Here is a 21,794-nt window from a genome sequence, read left to right on the forward strand (position 1 = left end):
TTACTCTGATTTGAGGCAGTCCATTATCTGGCTGTATTTTTTTCCCCAGCAGTACTTTTCATTATTTCTCAGTATGAAAGATTTTAACCAAATCAGTCTGTTTGGATAATAAACTGATTATCTGGTTTCATATCTACATAAGCATATTTCTACCTGTTTTTTTTTTTTTTTTTTGAATCTTGTTTTCTATCTTAGAAAACTCTGCTTCTTCCTCCCTTTACCCTATTTCCATTCCATCTTTCCCCAGCCATCCTTTGACTATATGGAGCAGAGAAGAGAGGAAAGCCATGATTTCATTGCATTATGGGTATGCTGATACATTAAACTCAATGAGTCTAATTTGTCGTCTTTATAAAAAAGCAGAATTGGTTAAAATTGCTTCAGTTTCTGATTTGCAGGTTGAAGTGGTCAACATTGCTAGATAAACTTTTTTCTTTTTTTAATGTGACACCTAACATATTTTACAACTAGTGGAAAGAATATTGGAGTCAAAGTGTAGTGACCCTTATTCTTTTATCAGATCTGTTGCTTTTAAAGCTACTTACCTTAAGCATTATCTTTCTCATCATGATTATGATGATGATGATAGTAGTCACAGAAATAGTATTACTCTTATGAGAATTATATAAGCAAGTGCAGCAGAAAGTGTTCAGTGCAATGCCTAGTAGATGTTCAGTCAATATTATTTAAAATTTAAGGTTATTCATTTCTTTGACTTTTTTCTTTATGTAGACCAGAAAATGTTTCAGAATGTGACAGGTTACTGCTGTTGAGAGATAAACTGATTTTTAAAAACTTAGAATCAGCCTTTTTCTTGAGGATAAAGATAGGAAAATAAAATGTATACATCTTCTAAAGAGTAAAGGATTGCCATTTGGTCAGGTTAAGGAAAGGAAGTTCACTAATAAAATTTTTACTCGCCTTCATCTGAAAATTTTAACCAATATAACAAGACAAGGAAAAGATTTCAATACTAGCAATAAGGAGACAAATGTATCATTATTTGCTGAAACCTGGAGAACCTGTGACAGTCAGTAGAATAATTATTAGGACTGATACCTGTATCACTGTTTCAGGTTTCTCTTCTGTACATTCAGCTGCCTCTTGTACATGACCATGTGGAGGTAAAAGAGCTCCTCAAACTACACATGTTTAAAACTGGACTAGGTCAAAACTGTTCCTCATTTGTTGCTGAATTAAATAAACAGCACCATCATCATCTGCCTGGTTGCTTAAACCCTTCTTTTTCCTTTAGTCTGCAGGTACATACGTACCTACATACATACATCCAACAGACATTTACTGAGCTTCTGCTATGTTCCAGGCTTGGTGCTCAATATACAACGGTGAACAAAGTTCCTGCCTCTAACAACTTGCTTTCTAATAGGGGAAGAGAGACAGTATCAGATTTATGATATGTGAGGAGTAAGTGCTTTGGAGGAGAAAAAAGGCAGAGTGATGGTGATAGAGAATACTGGGTGGGGGTCGGGGTGCTATTCTGTATAAGGAAGTAAGAGAAGTAAACCTTTTCTGTTAAGGTTTAACAGGAGTCTTTTGCTGCGTTGTGGTGAAGAGACTGCAGTTGGTCAAGTTTGGAAATAGGGAGACTAGTTAGAAAGCAATTGCGATCCAGGTGAGAAAGGATGGTAGCCACAAGCGGGGGAGTATAGTAGCCCCCGCTTATTTTAGTGAATATTAAATTTTAAATTTAATATTAAATATTAAATTTTAGTGAATATTTTAGAGTTAGAATTGATGGGGTTCACTGATGGACTAAATGTAGTTTTGGGTTAATGGAAAGAGGATGACTTCAAGCTTTGTGACTTGAGCAATTGCAATAAGAGCATTTCCATTTCTAAGATGAGGAAAATTCCAGGAAGAGCAGCATGGAGGTGTGTGAATGTGGGTTTTGGACACGTGAAGTTGAAGGTGCCCATTAGACATCCAAGTAGAGGTGTGAGAGTAGGCAGTTGGATAGTCAAGTTGAAACTCAGGAGATGGGTCTGGACTGGATTCTGCTTTGAGGGCTCATCCATTCTCTCCATCCTGGTGGTCTGGATGAGGTCCCATTTTTTTCTCATTTGGATTACTACAACTCCCTTCTGTTTTGCCCTTCTACCATTATTTTTGCCACTCTTTCAATTCACTTTCAGTAGGCTGAGTTTTTTCTAAAATGCAGTTCTTTTGATGTCTCTCTCATACTTAAGCCTTCACTGGCTCCACATTGCTCTGAGGATAAAAGCCAGAATTCTTATCATGGCTTAAAAGGTCTTGCATGATCTGGTGTCTGATTAATTTCTGGTGTCATTTATTTACACCCAATATTCTTTGCTCTTCTTCTTTTTCTAAAAAAATTAATTAATTAATTTTTGGCTGCATTGGGTCTTCGTTGCTGCACGCGGGCTTTCTCTAGTTGCGGTGAACTGGTGCTACTCTTCGTTGTGGCGTGCAGGCTTCTCATTGCTGTGGCTTCTCTTATTGTGGAGCACGGGCTCAGCAGTTGTGACACGCAGGCTCAGTAGTTGTGGCTTGCGGGCTCTAGAGCACAGGCTCAGTAGCTGTGGCACATGCACTTAGTTGCTCCGTGGCATGTGGGATCTTCCTGGACCAGGGATAGAACCCTTGTCGCCTGCATTGGTAGGCAGATTCTTAACCACTGCGCCACCAGGGAAGTCCAGCTCTTATTATTCTTAATTCTTTCTGTGCCCTTCAAGTTCTTGCAGAACCTGAAACACTATCCTTCCATTATCTGTCTGTGTCCTTCCTTCCCGCACCCTAAAACTTTCTCACCTGGCTAACTTCTTTTTGCTTTCTAGCTTTTACTTAGATATCATTCATTCCATGAAGACTATCCCTGGCAAGTATGGGTTAATTTTCTTTAGTATCCTGTGGTTCTTACCCAAACACTGAAGATATATCTATGTACTGTAATTGCCATTTACTTTGCAGTCCTCTCGATTGGTCCTTAAATTCTTTGAGGCCAAGACATCTCCATTTTGTCTAGCATGGTCTCTTTTAGTTGGTGCTTAATAAATACTTCTTATTTGAATGAAAGAATAAATAAGTAAAGTGAATGATTATAAAACATATATGCAAAATTCAGCAGTTTCTGTATTCCAGCAGTAACTAGTTGCAAAGTATAGTGGGGAAATGTAGAATTAACCAATACCCCCTAGGAGTATAATAGTGTAATAGACATACTTAGGATACCTAACACTAACAATAAATATACAGGATGCCTATGCAGAGTGCTGTGTTAAGTTGAAAAATTATAGACACATGTCATGTTCATGATAAGGAAGTTTAGCAATTGTCAACATATCAAATTTGCCTGAATCTGTTTACAAATACCTTGCAATTCAAATACAATTCAAGTGGATTTTATTTTTGGAACTTCGGAATTACTCTAAGGTTCCTGTGGAAAAATAAATGAGAAAAGTGAAGCAAGTTTAGAAGAGGAGGAAAAGTAATTTGAACAGCCAATTATATAGTAAGATATATCATAAATCCTATAGTGCTTAAGACAGAATGATAATAGCACAAGAGTAGTACATGGAACAATGGAGCAGAATTAGAAGTCCAGGAAAACACATAGAATAAAAGTGTAATATAAAATCAGTTGAGAAAGATGGTTGATTATTCATAAAATGATTTAGTTAATAAATATTTTGAAAAATATAAAATTTGATCCCTATTTCACACTATGTACCCAAACATGTAATTATAATGCTTTTCTGATATACAAAGAATTTAATTATAATGTGCTATCTTGTATATGAAGATTGTTTTCGAAGTTATTCTTCCTCAACATTAGTGATTTATTTGTACATATCTAACTAAACAATTTGATCCGTTGTTCTTTGTTATCAAGATCCTAATTTTGTAAAGATGACTTACTTTCATCAGAAGTGCTGTCAATATATGCAAAAGAGAGGAAAGAAGACAGGTTCACTTTATTGGTTACAGCTGTTAACCTTGACTGTCAGGTGCTGTGCTATAATCACAGTTCATATATTGTTGTTTAGCATGATGTATTTATTCTCTTACTTATTTTTTAGCAAGGACAGAGAGGTTAAATGCATTTGCTGATTTTTAAAAGCTCAGATAAAGTAGGTTGAGTATCAAAATTTGAATATTTTTCAAAGATTTGGAAAACAAATTGTAAACATTCTACTCTTCGAGTTTTATATGAGCTGTCTTTTTAAATGAACAAGGTATATCAAACGTAGAACAGTTAGGTGTTTGTCTTTGTTTAGCACTCTTAGAGCTAACTTCTTAACCTATCCTAAGTGTAATACATTTACTTTTATAATTGTGTACTGTACATCGTTCAAAGGAGCTAACTGTACTTATTCTTCACCTGATAGCATTGGTTTCCATAGTGCACATCAACTTTGTTTTTGCTTTTGCTGTTTAGACCTCTAAATATTTACTCTTAGTAGTTTTTCTAGGGAAAGAGCCGCCACTCCCCATCTGAAATAGTTTAGGTCTTTGGATATCTATTATTCTATTATTTTTATAACTGATTGAAACGATTTATATCTTTTTTTAGATTCTTTTATGACAAAGTTCATATCGTGTCTTTTAGCAATTAAGTGCCTACCACCCTTAACATGGATCTATCCTTGGTTTTACAGAGAGAAGAGAAGAGGAAGATTTTGAAGAGAAGAAAGCTATTAAGAAAAGAATTAAAGAACTTAAATTTCTAGATTCTAAAGTTGCCCAGAACCTTTGTAAGTATCAGATTTCAATACAATTAAATTAGCAAAACACACCACTGAACACACTGGTTCCTTTAAATTATTTCATTTTCTTTTTGACTCGCTTTTCATTTTATGTTAATTTTATTATTATCATTTATAATAAATTCAAAGATAATTTTCCTTTCCTTTAGGTAAATTATGAGTTAAATTCTTCAAAAGATTAATGCATATTAGAAGATAAAACTAAGAAAGGGAAATATATTTCCCGTAACTGAAAAGAGACCTACCCTTTAAAGTCTTTCTTTTAAGTATAACAGTAAAGAATTATGGAATTTAGGTGATGACATAATATTTTGAAAAAAATTGGTAGTGGATTATTTCTTCTATACTGCTGAATCTCTATTATTTGTGATACTTGATCACACACAAAGGAGGTTGGAATGTTAATGGAAATAAGGATGATGATTAAAATGAATTCTGTTATCCCATCTGAGCAGTTCAAAGCCTTTCCTCAAAAGTACTGACTGGAAATACTTTAGATTTAATTATTGTTACAGGAGCTAAATTCTTAGTATTGAATTGTTTTCCTGACTGAATTATTGTGGGAGAAGAGGACAAATAGTTTTGCTTCTGACTGATTTCTAACTGCATCTTAAATGCATCAAAGATAGTTCTATTTGGAACTGAGATAGTATGATCTGGATATATTACTTTTCTGTTGCTATAAGAGGGATAAAATGTGGAGAGTCTAGAGGCATGAAGAGCTAACATGGCTTTTAGTCTGCTTTTCAATTATTACATGCCTCAAGTGAGCTTTTTGCAAGTATTGGGACAAAACAATTCTTGATGAGAGGATAAAGATCCATGCTATTGATTAAAGAGGGAGTTAAGTTAGTGTACAGAGAAGGCAGAGTTGACATTTCTTTTGTGAAAGCTTTGGAACCCTCTTGCTTTGCAACTCACTGTGGCAGAGGGCCATCTCTTTTTCTGCAGTGTAAGCCTGACAGGATCCCCACGGGTAGTGTGCAGACATTAGTGCTATTGGCCAATACACAGTTTTCTATTTCTGGGCACATACCTGCCCCCTTCAAGTTAGGTGGTACCATGTGACTTGCTTGGGCCAATGAAAATATCAGTGGGGATGAGGTAACTTTTGTGTGGAAGCATTAATTGCTGATGGGAGCAGCTCCAGAGCTCTCTGCCCCACACCCAGAGTGGTGTTCATCATCCCGATATGAGGGTGATAAGTAAAAGAGCCTGTCTTCCTGGTATGTGATGGACATGTAGTCTGAATTAGAAATGTGTTTTGCAGGGGAGGTTAGACCAGTGAAATTTTGGGGTTTGTTATGTGATACAGATATTTCAGGGAATTTCCCTCTTAAAGGAACATTGTCTCTGTTAAAAGCATTAGTAACTTAGATAATGTCAAAAAGTTCTATACTCTGTGATTTGAAAGATGATTTTTGTCTTAAAAAATGTTTATGACCTGCGTTATAAATTGTCCTGTTAGGTAGGTGTCCTAAAGAAATATCATTTTGAGTATAATTCTTTTTAGATGGGTTAGCCATGATAAGATAGCCTAAATAGCCATCTCAAAGTTGAATAATTGACTTGTTGAATAGGGTTCTATTTACATATTACACACATGTGCTAAATGGGATTTCAAATTTAATTGTAATAGCTGATGTGCTAGTTCTGTATTTGGCTCTTTAACCTTTACTACAGTCTCATCATGTAGGTAGTAGTATTGACATTGTAAGTAGGTGGGTGTAGCAGTTCTGGTAGCAGTTCAGTGTAGCAGTTCTGGTGGGTGTAGCAGTTTAGTGACTTGAAAAAGATTGCTGATTTTGAAAATGGCCTGTAGGGATAGGGCATATTTATTCCTGTTTAGAGATAACAAAATTATATTATCATAAAGAAGGACATTGTTGTGTGGGTTGCTGTAGCTAGGGCATATGTATCCATTCATTTAATTGTTATACATGTTTTAAAGTATAAGATCAAAAGGTCAGAATTCATACCAGGTCATCATATTATGAGGTAATCCATCTCAGATTATTCTTACCCTCTCTGATTGTAGCAAGTGTTATGATTTAAGCTTTAAGAAGCTTTAGCAGCCTATAATCTTTACTGTAATTATAGTCTGATTCACAGCTGGTTTTTGTCTAGGAAATTCAGAGTCTACTGAGATGATGAATTCTGAGAAGAGTCTTGTGATGGTGACAAGACTCTCATATCACTTAGAAATCTAAGATACTTTCTCTTAGATTTCCCTTAACTGAAATATTTCACAGAGTTTTGAGGAAAGGATCTAAAATCCACAGATTTATTTACCTATTTATTTAAAGGTGGGTTGGGATCCCTATATTTTGAGTTTGTAAAGGTTTTGGCAGACTCTGGGCTCAGTGTAAAAGATAGAATTCTAGCCATTCTAGGATCAAGAGATGGCTCGGGAGTTTTACAAGGTTCATATGTTTTACCAGATTTTTTGGAGTGGGTAGTAGAGCTATAAAGGGAGGAACCCTGAACCTAGGAATTAATGTAAAGGTTTAAATATTTATAAGTTCCCTTGCAGAAAACATGTGTGACTGGTTCCAAAATCTGCACACTTTACACCCCTTCACTGCATTCAAAGCTTCCCACTGGGATCAATATAATCACATTTTGAAGGATAAAATGCATGTTAGTACAAAGATTCAGTTTAATGGATATTTTTTAAGCTTTAAATGAGTATCTCATTATTCTCAATAACTTTTAAATTTTTCTTTTTAAAGGTCTATGCTTGTTTTCTGATTTGTGTGTTATGCATTAGGCCATTTTCAACTCTTCTGTAGTTTATTTGCCCTTAGTTATAGCAAATGTTTTCCCCAAAACTTATTCATAAACTATAAAAAAACCCATAGTTCAATCTTTATAAATATATCTGTTTAATATATATGTTAATTATGGAATAATACCTGAAAGTAGTGGATGAATTACAAATATAGAAGAAAGTTAAGGAATAAGTTACGTCTGTCTGCAAAATAGATTTTTCTATTCACATTTAATTTTTTCTTTCATGTATTATTGTATGTTGTTAAACATGTATTATTAATTGTACATTATGTTATTTATGTTTATATAATTACATAATTGTATAAGTGAGATCATATAGTTGTTTTATTTGCAAAGTTAGGGGGTCCCCAAGACTACCTTCACTTCTGACACCAGTTGCAAATTTGGGGGTCCCCAAGACCACTCTTAAGTTTGATAATTTGTTAGAAGGACTCACAGAATTGACTGAAAGCTGTTTTACTCATGGTTATAGTTTATTACAGCAAAATGGTACAGATTAAAATTGGCAAAGGGAAGAGGCATGTGGGGCAGAATCCAGGAGAGTTGTAAGCATAAAGTTTGTAGTTGTCCTCTCCCAGTGGAGCCATGGACAATAGTAGCTTCTCCCAGCAACGATATGTGACATTTCTCACAGATTATTGCCAATAGAGATGCTCACCCTAGCCTTGGTGTTCAGAGTTTTTACTGGGTCTTGATTATAGCTGAACCCCCATATGATGGCCTTAGTTCCCAGCCCCTCCACAGTTCAAGCTAATATTGTGTGACCCAAAGCCCCCACCATAAATCACATTATTAGCATAGACTGTATGGTGTGGTCCAGTGAATGCCCTCAGTAAACAAAGACACTGTTATCACACAGGGCATTCCAAGGGCTTACAGAGTGCCTCATAGGAGCCAGACCTTACTTGAGTAAACTTAATCCTTTACCACACAGTATGTCACCTTTTTCCACCAGATGCATTTTGTTTTCATATTATTCATTTAAATTTGTTTTAAATATATTGTTATGACATATTACACATATGAGAGAATATATAAAATGCATGATATATAAATCAAACATTCATACCTAAAGAAATGGAACATTACTAATACTTAGGGACTTATATACGACCCTTTCTAATCTTATCCCCCTTCCTGTGAGAAGTAACCTTATCCTGAATCTTGGGTTAAATATTCCCTTCCTTTTTTCTCTACAGTTTTACTGACCACATACATGTTCCTAAACAATAAGTTGTTGGTTTTGACTAATATTGAATATTACATGTATAAAATCATACCATGTTAATGCATCTAGCTATAGTGTATTCATTTTCATTGCAGTTTAGTGTGTATAACATTCTTTAAATATTATACTTTATTTCATTCGACCTCTGGGTTGTTTCCTACTTTTGGTGATACTAATGGTGTGGCATACTATAGTTCTCAGGCTAAATGTCGTCCATTGCCTGTTTTTTTAAATAAGTTTTATTGGAACTTAGCCAGGGCCGTCTTTTACATATTATCTATGGCTGCTTTTGGGCTGCAATAGCAGAGTTGAGTAGTTGTGACAGACTGTATAGCTCACAAAACCTAAAATATTTACCATGTAGCCGTTTACAGAAAAAGTTTGGCTTTTCTCTAAGTATACCCCTACCCTAAGTATATACCTGTTCTGCATTCGTACCAATTTTCTCTTCCAGTATCAAAGCTTGAGTGTTCCCACTGTACAAACTCTCCCATGCTTGGTGTTTTACAAGAAGCTAATGTAGCTTTAAAGAAAAAATTATGTTTAGGACTTGTTGAGCGTCCTTGTTCTGATGATTTGTCTCTCTCTAAAATTCTGGAAAATGACATTTTCTCTTTAACTCCGCTTCTTCTGTGGTGTGTGTGTGTGTGTGTGTGTGTGTGTGTGTGTGTGTGCATGCGTGTGTGTATGTGCATGTGTTCCTTTTGGAACTCCAAGAAGACATTTTTAGGTGTCCTTACTCATCTTCTGTGTCTCTTAACCTAGTACTTTTCCATCTCTTTGTCTTTGGGTAGCTTCTCTGCCTATGTCACCAGTTTTCTCTTTATCTGACGTCTAATCCATGTGAGTTTTCTATTTCAGTAGCTAAATATATATATTTTTATTTTTAAAGTTTTTTTCTCCCTCAAGTCTTTGTTTCTTTTTATTAATGTTCTTTTCTTTCCTGTCCAGTGTTTCAAACTTTTCTTTCATTTCTTTAAGTAATTATTTCATTTTCTCCAGGATTTCTATTTTCCTTTCTTTCACTACGGCTCAGAAATAGATTTAAGATTAAGATAAAAAATAACTTTTTAAAAATATTTCAAGGTTCTCTGTCCACTTTGCCATGCTGCCTGAAATACAAAACTATAATTTCTTTCTCTCAATTACTATATTATGCCTCAGTGTAATTCTTTCCTTTTAATCTTTCCATTTAACATTATAACCTTTTCTATGTTTTGTTATTGTGTCCATGGTTAGGTTTCTTGAGTAGAATTTACTGTCTCTCAAAGGGAATTTAAGGATTCTGATTAATCTTACTATCTTTCTAAGTTTGCAATACAGGTACTATCTTAACAATTTGCCTTCTCAATTTGCTTACTTCTGATGTTTAACATATTATATATTATTTTTTGTAACTTTTTTCTTATTCCTTTGAGTTTTCATACATTTTTCTCATTTTCCTATTTGGACCTCATTGTATTCTAAATGAAGTGGGAGAAAGCCCTCTGAATTTTGAGGCAGGCTCATCCCCCCAATTTCCTTGCTTTTTAATTGTTTTAAGCGCTTTTAATTGTTTCAGTGTTTTCTTTTTATTTTGTCAGATATCAATCTTTTCATGTTTTTCACTGATTTTTATGATTAAGAAGTTCTTCTCTAACCATAAATGAGCTAATTTGCCATGCTAAATTTCTTTTAGTATTCCTATTTGTTAATATTTACATTTAATCCTACGATCATATGCAACTTGTTTTTACATGATGTACAGATTTAGATTTTATTCCCTCTATATCAATTATTCATTGATTATCTCTTTGAGATCATATAGTTATTATCTTTTTGTGCTTTCTAGTGTCTACTACGGGGTTATCCTTTTATAATTCCACTAATCTCTATCTTTTACAATATAATTTAGCTCCTTTGTTCCATCTTATTCTTGGGATATTGAGGATTATACGCATTTATAATTTCTAGCACTATTATCCCACATTTATGACTGTGTGAGTTCAAAATGTGTGAATGAAGCTGATGATAAGAACACAGATGGTGCTCTCGTTGTTCATCTGTAGTTGATCCATGGTATCCTCAGGAATACAACCTTGCTCCAAGAAAGAAGAGATCGTGTTTTCTCTATCTTATGTAAAATAGTGTTTTTATATGAAAATACCTACAAATAAAATGATATGTTTGGTATATAAAACAAAGTAGTAGGTAGTGGTAGCAAGGTCTGAGTGTGTTCAAGAAGTGACATCTTTCACTGGACAGAAGAAACAATAATACTAGTAGAATAAGGGGGGAAACAGTAAAAGCCTTAAATCTAATGCTATGAAAATATTCTTATATACTTTTGAGATCATTGTGTTTTACCATAAGATGTATGAGGTATAAAAATGTAAATAATGTTGAAATTCTCAGTAATAACATATTATCCCATCTAGTCCATTTGGACAGTTTTCCATTGAAATTTGTGTTCTAATATTGCATATTTAAGCTTTAGTTACATAAAAAAGGTATTTCTCTGGCATATTGTCTACAATATTTCTGAACAGTGAAGCGCTATTATAACTTGGAAAAGTGTTAATGCACTGCTTAGCAGTTTTCTTAAAAAAATTTTTTTTCTGGACTATTTAGTAAGGCCAGAAGATATTATGCAGGCTAATAACACACATGTGTAGATAAATATTACATGTACATATTGGGGTTTTATGATTCTTTTCATTACAATGTGATATCTCTATAGTGTTCTAAACATATTTCAGTTTTCTAAATCACATCAAAATTGGCACCATTCCTATGTTAGGCTAATAACTAAGCATTAAAAATCAACCTCAGAACCAGCATAATAATATAGGACTTGTTTAAACACTAGTTCTAGAACTGGAGAAGGGTATAAAATGTGCTAATGAAAGTTTCCCCCACAGTAATTATATTAAATAATTAAAATCTCTCACTTTATGAATTATTTTTGATTTTATACATAGAACTACATCTCAAATTGTTTTCTTACCTTCTTCATTATGAACCTCTTTTTTTCCTCCTCCTCTTAGCAATCTTCTTGAGTTCTTTTCGGGTGCCATATGAGGAAATCAAAATGATGATATTGGAAGTGGATGAAACACAGTTGGCAGAGTCTATGATTCAGGTAAACAAACAGGCAGAGAGCTTAAATTCCAATATTTCATTGCAAGCTTCTCATTAAATAGAAATCTGTAAGTGAAGCAAAATTCTTAAACTAAATCATTCAACTGAAAAATCATTGCTGCATAATTAGTTTGAGCATAACTTCTGCATTGCCAGGAGATAGAGCTCTGCATCTTCTCTTAACTGCAAACTAAATATAATGCTATCAAATGATTACATTTCAATTATTTCAAATGACTGTTTTTGAAAGGCAGATTGTTTACTTTTACACTTATGTTTATGTTTTTGTTACAGTTAAGACTAGTAACATGCTAATTTAAATTTATTTGTATAATCCTTATAGAATGTGTTTTTCTTGGGCTTATATGTCTTATAAAGGTGTATTATTGTTTGGTATAGAAGACTGAGGGAATTTTCTCTTTATTTAGAGTTACCTTGATTAACAACCCTTACCTGAGTCATTTGTGTTCCCATGAATTCTAGAAATTTGTTTGCATGGTATTCTGAATCATTCAGAAGGCTGGAAGATTTTTAAAATATTTTCTACTCACAGGATTATTTAACGAATGCTAGTATGGTTTCAGAATTACTTGCTGAATTCTATACATAAGGTACAGTAATGCATGTCTTGATAGAATTTAAAGTTGGAGAAGCAGACCACAAATCATACAGTGAGAGAATAATATCTTCAGTTTGCTATCTTTTATTCTTATTAGTTAGTGTTAACAACTGATTAAAAATATTCTAGATGTTTTAATCCATCAGTAAGTGGTATCCTTGGAAGTTCTTGGTTTTGTCTGTCCTATCTTCTAAGTGTGGTGGTAATATATAATCCCATCAGTGATTTGTGCTGAGTCTCAGACTCATAAACTACCTAATTCAACAAACCTTCTTCAAGAGTTTTCTTTTTTTTTTTCTCTACTAGTTTCTCTTTACTACATTTTGTCTTTATTCCTGTTGATCGTGAATGTGCTTTGTTCTTGAGAGTAGATTTCCAAGTCCCTTCAATAAAATATTTCTACTTAATGCATATGTATTTTTTACAATGTATTTGTTAAATATTTACAGAGTAGCTTTTAACTTGATTATATGAATATTTTGGATGATCATGTGGCTTTTGTTGTTTGAGATGGAAAAAAGTTTGCATTTTAAAATTCATGTCCTAAGAGCATTCAGTTCCATATAATTTATTAATATATTAGTTTTCTATTACTGCTTTAACAATTTACCACAAATTTAGTGGCTTACTATAAAACAAATGTATTACATTTTTGTAGAACAGAAGTCTGGTGTGGGCCTTACCATGCCAAAGTCCAGGTGTTAGCAGACTTGCATTGCTTTCCGTAGGCTTCAGGGAAGAGTTCATTTCTTTGTCTTTTCCAGCTCCTCATGGTTGCCCGCATTCCTTGGCTGGTGGATGCCTCCCTTTAATTTCAAGCCAGCAATGTTGCAGCTCTCTGTTCCTGTCTTATATAGTCACATCTTCCTCTTATTCTATTATTCTCTCCCTTTTCCACTTTTAATGACCTTTGTGATTACACTGGGCACATTGGATAATCCAGGATAATCGCTCTAGTTTAGGGTCAGCTGATAGCAACTTTAATTCCATCCCAAACCCTAATTCCCTTTGTCATGTTACCTAATATTTCACAGGTTCTGGGGATTAGGTGTGAACCTCTTAGTGGGATTGGGGCATTATTCTGGTTACCACATTTGGTAAATATAAAACCAATCTTATGAATTTAAAATCTAAAAATTTAGTTTGGACATATGCAAAGTCTTCATATATTCATTAACAATAAGAATTTTATGCTATTTGAAGACTTGTTTTTAATTTTAAAAATACTTTCTAATTGTAAAGTGAAGAACTTGCCTGTTTTGAACAGGGCATGGAAAAAGCATTACTTTGTAATAATCATTATTTTGGTAGGCTTTGTTCATTGTCATGATCTTATTATGGCATATCTAGTTATTTATTCATATAACAAGATGTCAGTATTGATGTCATCTTTGCATGTTATTTTTCCACCTCATTGTTTACCCATTTACCTTTGTCCCATCAGTCTTTAATTAATTAATTAATTTAGCATGTATTTCATAGTGCTCACCATGTGCAGGGCATGGTGTTAGGCTCAATTGGACATAGACTTTACCTTTCTGGAGTGGCAAGGGAGATGGCATTTATATATAACTATAATACAGGATAAATATGGCTGTGTTGAGATTGTTTTAGAACTAGATAATGTGCTAAGTGTGCATATCTGTGTGTAAGGGTCCTTAAAGGTTGAATATGGCATGTATGTAGAAAAGAGCAGAGGGATCGTGTGAGGGAAAAGCTGGGTGTGTGGGGGCAGATGAAGAATTTAGTTCGATAGGAGCTTAGGATGGGAAACATGATAAAGGGAGAGACAAAAGAAGGTCAGGCCTGTACTCTTACAAATCACAATAGTTTCATTACTTTAGAAAGCAAAAATAATGAAGTGAAAAATTAATGAATTTGTGATGAAAGATTAAAACTTAAGTATATATTAACTAAAAATATTCAAGGGGATATGATGATTATCTAAAAGGATGCTGAAGAAATCCAGAAGCCCAATGTAACAAATAGATCAGATGTCACCTAGAATGATTAAAAGAAAATATTAATAACCAGGTGTTTTGGTCTCAGGCAATTCTACTAAGAGAAACTTCTGTTTATATGGGAAAATACTTTTATTGTTTTTATTCAGTTTGATAGTATTAATCGTGAATACTGTTTTTAGGGATGATCTTAAATTGCCACTTTTTTGTTTGTTTTTGGCCAGTCAATCAAGTTTATGTCCAAGGGTACACAGTGAGTCAAAAACTTGTTCTTTGATCTAACTCTTTGATATGTAACATTCTCTAACATTATTTTTTAACTAATAACACCTTTGGGTTTTTTTTTCCTCCTTAAATATATTCAGCATGATGTAGGGTTAATTATAATTTATACTTGACTTTGGGCTTGTACAGAGTTTATTGATGGTGTAATTTGGAATTGTGAGCACCAACCACTCTTTTCTTTCTTAATTTTAATATCAGTATACTAACTCGCTATAATACTATTATAGTCGATTATATTTTGATACAAAGGATCTATATAGACTTTGTCTAAGGGATGGTTTAACAGGGAAGCGTAATTATATGTGTTCCCTTGGTCTTTCTCCATTGGGAGTGTTTCTGTTGTCTAAGTGTGTGGCTTGGGAAAGGCTGTGCATGGACAAAGGAGCCAGAACAACCAAATGAACCTGTGGTTTCTGGGCTGCAGATGATATAGGCAAAGGGCTGTTACAGCCACGCACTTAAGTTCTCTCTATATGCTTTCATCTGCAAGGTGTATCATCCTGTGTCTTCAATGCCTTTTCAAATTTTCTTTCACATCAGAAAAGTTACTTTGTCTTTGTTTTAGAGATATCTTCAGTTTTATTATTAAAACTGTAATCATATTGGTTAAATCTTGCAAGTGCTGTCATTACAATTCCCTTGATTTCTTTTCCATTCTTTCCCTTGCCTATTAGTAGCAATACGATGATTTCTTTTATCCCCGTGAGTGAAGTGTTAAAATATGTTTGGCTTTGCCTGATATTTCTGACATTTAATTCCCTAAAGCTGAAATGTAATTGATCACATTTATCCAGGTGAGAAAGCTGTTCCTTTGGTATAGGTTGAATTCTTCTTTCTCCATTATATAGCTAATCAAATAAACATTCAGTACTGCTTGATTTGAATATATAATAACCCTGGATAGAGAAGAGGAAAATTGGTTGCTTTCAAGATGCAGAGAATGTAGCTTAAGGTTTAATATTAGGGAGGTTACCTAGAAATAAAACTAAAGATTAACTTCTTCAATGATTTCCTTCCCATAGTTTATTAAAAATTTTTCCTAGAATTTAAGAAGCACATTAATTAGTGAAGATATTTTCTTTTGGTTTTAATTTTTAGAACTTAATGAAGCATCTTCCTGATCAAGAACAGTTAAATTCACTGTCTCAGTTCAAGAGTGACTATAACAATTTATGTGAACCCGAGCAGTTTGCTGTTGTGGTAAGTACTGTTTCTCAGTGTCAGCTCTCTTTGGAGGGGATTTTTATACAGTGGGAAAACAGAGAAAAGGAAATGTAAGGCTTTTCACATCATCATTGCTCAAAAACCATCTTGCTTTCTTTTTTTAAACCTGAGGATATTTATGGGAAATTATCTTGATTTTAAAATATATATTGAAATTCTAGCCGTAAATGAAGTCCAAGGATTTTTTTCAAAAGCATAAACATGATTTTTTTTTAAGTTCTCTCTTTAATGTCAAAATGTAAAATGAAACCTGCACTCCTAAGACTAGAGAGTATATTTGTGATTTATTCTAGAGCTGTATATTCCAACATATTGCAAGAGTAGCTTCAGTTTTTCGTTCTAATCATTCACTTCAGTTCATCTCATATTTTAGACTCTGAAATTAGAAATGTAGTCTCTTTCTTGGCAATGAGGGTGAAAAATGAATATGTTTTAGAATATCTTTGAGGCACCTTGATAATCACCTTGTTCCGGCCTCCTACTTTATAGAAGGTGGAGTCTAAAGAGGTGAAAAAAGACTTTCCAGTGTTATATATTAGCAGTATTGTAACTTTAAGATTTTTTATCAAGCTTTCTTTTCTCCTGCTCTTTCCTTCTACCATTAAATTACCATTTTGAGATTGGTTACACTCAGCCATCATGATGATATTTTAGAGTAGTATTTCATTTTTTTTAATATATAAGATTATTTTTTTCCTGCAGTCTTCAGCTATATTATTACCAACTTCCAGGGACATGATGGAATTGTATTTGATATAATTTTGAAATTTCGGGTTGGATAGCTAAAGGACTATGTCTACATACTATATTTGGCATGTTGTCGACGTTTACTCTTAAACTCCTTCCTATGTCTTCATGAACCCATTCTACTCAGCCCTCCCTACAGCACCTCCCCTCCTCCCTCACCCTCCATCCTGCACCCAAAGTTCACAAACTCAGAATAGAACTCAGAAGAAAATAAAGCACCTTTTTCCTGTTCACAGCCTTATAATTTTTATTATAAAACTTTTAAATTTATTATTTTTAGAAAAATGCTTTTCTTTTTTACCCAATTCGCCAGAGTACTCTTTCCTCCTCATCTTTTTTTTCTCTTTTCTTTTTTTTTTTATTTCCTTATTTATTTTCTTTCACCTGATCACTCTGTCTTTCTCTTGATCCCTATTTGACACAACATCTTCCATATGAGACATGGGAGAATTTGCATTCATTTTTAACCACAGACTACTTAGAGTTTTGATTTTTGCCCATCTTTTTTGACTCTTGAATGAAAAGCATAACATGTAAAATTATAATTTTGAAATATTCCCATCCACATTAAGCCTGAAACACATACAAACTTATGTGAAAATGTCTATTTAACGAGTAACCTTTTATGTTGCATATCATCACAGAGATTTAAAACTATTCCCATGTTCTTTCTAGTGATTGTCACAGAAGAATGAACTCAAACTTGCAGATATTTCAGGTTTATTTAAATAGCCAGGTTATGCCTGCCTTTGAAAACGAGAGTTGACATCAAAGAGGTATGATTTACAAGCGGTGTGCTCAGAGGGGTCAGAAAGTTAAAACAATTATATTCCCAGATAGCAGGGCTAGAGGTTATAGTTTTGATTTTAAGACAGAAATGGATCACTTCCATTTCAGGACATGTCAACACAAACTTGACTTTGACTCTACACATTCTATGCTGGATCATATCTGACTACAAATGGAATATAATGAGAAAGGAGTGACGCTGTTGAAAGCCATCTGCTATGGAAATATGAACAGAGCTTCATTACCTGTTGATTATGAATATTCCTAAAAATATTGTTTCAAGTTCTGGTTTGTGTTGTACTAACATTTTAAAATACAATTGTTTTGGTGAAGAAAGGAGAAAGACAGTTGAAGAAAAAATGAGAACTTTCTATATACTCTTTTTTGGGGGAGGGGTTGACAAACGGTAATGTTCTTCAACTTCACCTTTTTTTCCATATCAATTATTCACCATTTCCAATCTGGCTTTCCCTACTTCTCAAACTCCCACCCATCCCCCAAAAGACAGGAAAACTTGCTTAAAGTTCTAAACAATACTTGAGAGTTACCCAAAAAATGATGAACAGCATGGAATGCCTTGAAGTTTTCTGTTCTCCTTTCTGGATTAAAAGCTCAATAAGTTCACTAATTCATTAGAGTGATGTGTTTTCAATTTATCAACATTGTATAAATGATATAAATTTGGTGGTTTTAGGAAACTGATTATAATTACCAGGTACATTTTTAAAGATTCCCATAATGCTGTTTTATTTTTAAAGTGATATGCTCAATGTAATTGTGTATATGTCAAAGACTGGCTGTTATCTTGAGGTAAGCTAAACTGCAGATTCCTACAAGACTTTTCTCTTGTAGAAAAGCCTTTACTTACTGACTAAACCTAAAGTGCTAATAATTTCTAGATGAAAAATCATCACAGAGTCATAAACAAGGAAGAGTCAAGGGTTGGGATAGTCTTTGCACCCCAAATAGGGCCAAAGCTTGCCTTTTTATTTGTTTTCACCATAGATGGACTTGCTGTTCGCTCTGTTTCATCTTCAGGTTCTATACACTGATATTTTGATTTCTAGCATTGTTTTCATTTTAACAAAAATCAGTTAAAACCCTGCAGTTATGTTACTTGCCAGTCAGTTTACATTTTGCTTTTATCCAGTTATGTAAATTCATTAATTTGACTCATGTGAATTACAGATGTATTCTATTTAAATAAACACTCAAATTTGATACAATCGATAAAGTCACTAAGGTTGTTTGCATTATATAATCAACTTTAATTCCACACAAGAATTATGTAAAATAGTAAACAAACAAAATGCAGCTTACCTCAACATCTGTGTTTGTTTACATTATTTCTCTTTGGTAGAAAGGCAGTGTTCAAAAGTAACACATCCAAAATGCTAATAACCAATGTCAATTAAAGACCAAATAGAATGTATAAAATATAACATGTAAATTAGAAATATGTTTTACTTTTGTCATGTATTACTTACATACAACTATCCAGGGTTCTATGTCCTATAGAGTATGGTATACAAATATAGTATTCATAAATATGTGAATATCCATTAAATTGTACATCCTTGAAGCTTTCTTTCAACCACTAAACTATTTGCTAGGTCTATATTCTCTCCAGGTTTCCTGTAATGCAGAGTTTCATATCCACTTTTATTGATTTCTCCCTTGAAATTGGAAGCAAAATTCTTTAATCCTGATATTATCTCTATTCTTTAAAAAACAGTCTTAATGCAGGAGTACTAGACCTGGGTACTTTTATTGTTCTAAGGGTTTAGTCACTCATCTGTTGTTACTGGTAATTCAGAATCTTAAGGTATCTCCCTGAACTAATTCTCCCTGCAGCCCTTCTGACTCGGGCATTGGCCAGTTTGAGCAGGACAGTTCTCAGGTGTTCCAGAGCTGGCCCTGTCTGTGCCTTGTAGTCTAGTAGTGGTGTTGACATGGTTGTGGCTGGTACCTTTTAGAACTGATATCCAGTGCTGTGAATTCAGGACCTAATAGTTTAATGCTATTATTGACTTGTTTTGTGGCTGATAGTGTATTTATATGTCCTTTGTTTTCCAGGGGATTTTGGCGTAAGAAAAACAATAACCCATCAAAAAGTCTGAACAAGCTGTCATTTAATGTTGAGAGACTAAGTGTTCTAGTCAAATGGTATTTTGTTATTTTAGAGGAGCGTTCTGGGAGGTGGTTCATCTCTATATCTTTCTGTGTGACTTGAAATGAATGAGACAGCTTACATGCTAATTTTATTTGTTGGTTTAGGTTTTGAGCAGAAGACACTGAGTACTAACCGATGTGCTGAACTTGAAATATTCTTTTCCCTGCACAGTCCAGGACACAACTTTTTGCTGAGAAATTGGTTCATATTTGACATGTCCTTGCCTCATGCTTTATTCAACTTAATTTTCTATCAATAAGATTTAGAAATGAAAATATTCTTCCTAGAAACTCTCACTCATTGGATCAGTTACCTGTCTCTTTTCTTGGATTCTTCCCTTCCCTCTTTAGCCCCAGAACCTTCTCATTTATTTCCCCAAAATATTGCCTACTTACCAAAAGTTGGTTCCCATTGTGTAGCACCTGATTTTAGTTACATGACTGTATTTTTTATATTTGCAGTGATCTTCTGATCAGTAAGCCATTAGGTAAAATCATTGTACTCACAGTGGCAGGGTTAACTGTGTGAGAAATAAGATATGTAAATATTTAATGGGATCACAAGATTTAGCTGAAGCTTAGAAAGAGACCTAAAATTTGCATTTGAAACTTGGTATACTAGACTTTCTTTGATTAAAAATTCTAGGTTTTTGAGTATTTGTTTCTACATTATTTAGTTCTGTTAAGCTGCCAATTCTTCAAAGGAATCATAATGTTTATAGGAGATTGAACTGAACAATGTTATGTTTGTGTACTGTATTTTGATCTGCCACCATTTGGTGTCACTGTAGGGCAGGGCTTTTAAACTTTGTGCAGTAGAGACCTCCTGTTTTTTTTTTTTTTTTTAATCAAAAAATGTTGTAGGAAGTTCATGCAAATTTCCCTGCATTAAAAATGCCTTATTTTAAAATACACCTAAATATTCTTGTTATAAAACATTTAAATAGCATATAAAAATATTGAATACAATGTAGAAGCTCCTTGTATCTCACTACCCACTGCATTCCATATAAATGATCATTTTTAACATTTTGTTGACTTTCTGATCCTATTTCTTTGTATTTACAAATGTATGCATGTTCATATGCACATTGTTCTGAAACGTTTCACCGTGAAATATGTTTTGGAGGCTTTTATTTTTATAATGTGTTGTTTTGAAATTCCTATGTGGTATTTCATGGTCCCTACTATGACTTTTTCTGTAACTTCCCTTAATGAAGGATAGTTGAAAGAAAGCTTCAAGGACGTACAATTTAATGGATATTCACATATTTATGAATACTATATTTGTATACCATACTCTATAGGACATAGAACCCTGGATAGTTGTATGTAAGTAATACATGACAAAAGTAAAACATATTTCTAATTTACATGTTATATTTTATACATTCTATTTGGTCTTTAATTGACATTGGTTATTAGCATTTTGGATGTGTTACTTTTGAACACTGCCTTTCTACCAAAGAGAAATAATGTAAACAAACACAGATGTTGAGGTAAGCTGCATTTTGTTTGTTTACTATTTTACATAATTCTTGTGTGGAATTAAAGTTGATTATATAATGCAAACAACCTTAGTGACTTTATCGATTGTATCAAATTTGAGTGTTTATTTAAATAGAATACATCTGTAATTCACATGAGTGAATTGAAGATCCAGGTTACTTACTTAAAGGAACATTCTGTGTTTTGGGACAAGCTTGGTTCTTTGCACATAATAGGAACGTGATAAATAGCAGTTGATTAAGTCTTTCCTTTAATTGTGTGGAACATCTTGTAAAGTTGTAAAATAAGGAGTGAAATGCCACTGACCATCCCTCACTGGCTCCCTAAGCTACTTCAGTTGCTTACCATAACTTTTACGTGGGTGTCTAAAATTCTTAGATAGGCATTAAAGTGTTAAAAGCAAACAAACAAAAAAAACTTCATTGAGGTATAATTGACATACAGTAAAATGCACATATTTAAAATTTGTAGAATTTGATTAATTTTGACATAAGTACACTCATGAAACCATCACCATAATTAAGATAATGAACATACTGATCACCCCCAAGTGTTTCCTCAGACTTCTCCATAATCCCCTCCTTCCTAGCCACCCAGTCACC

General features: G+C 33.6%; 1 protein-coding gene across 5 annotated transcripts in view; it reads left to right on the forward strand.

Annotated features, from left to right (window-relative positions):
* The window catches only part of DIAPH3 (diaphanous related formin 3), a 518,008-nt gene that overhangs the window by 256,822 nt on the left and 239,392 nt on the right, over nt 1-21,794 (forward strand). For all 5 annotated transcript variants that reach the window (XM_082408926.1, XM_082408925.1, XM_082408927.1 and 2 more), the window contains 3 exons: nt 4,638-4,733; nt 11,793-11,887; nt 15,850-15,951. In XM_082408926.1, coding sequence (XP_082265052.1) covers nt 4,638-4,733; nt 11,793-11,887; nt 15,850-15,951 — 293 coding nt within the window. The remainder of the gene's footprint in view (nt 1-4,637; nt 4,734-11,792; nt 11,888-15,849; nt 15,952-21,794) is intronic.

The sequence above is a fragment of the Balaenoptera borealis genome (assembly GCF_965194805.1).
Source record: "Balaenoptera borealis genome assembly, contig: HAP1_SCAFFOLD_436, whole genome shotgun sequence".
Classification (NCBI taxonomy): Eukaryota; Metazoa; Chordata; class Mammalia; order Artiodactyla; family Balaenopteridae; genus Balaenoptera; species Balaenoptera borealis.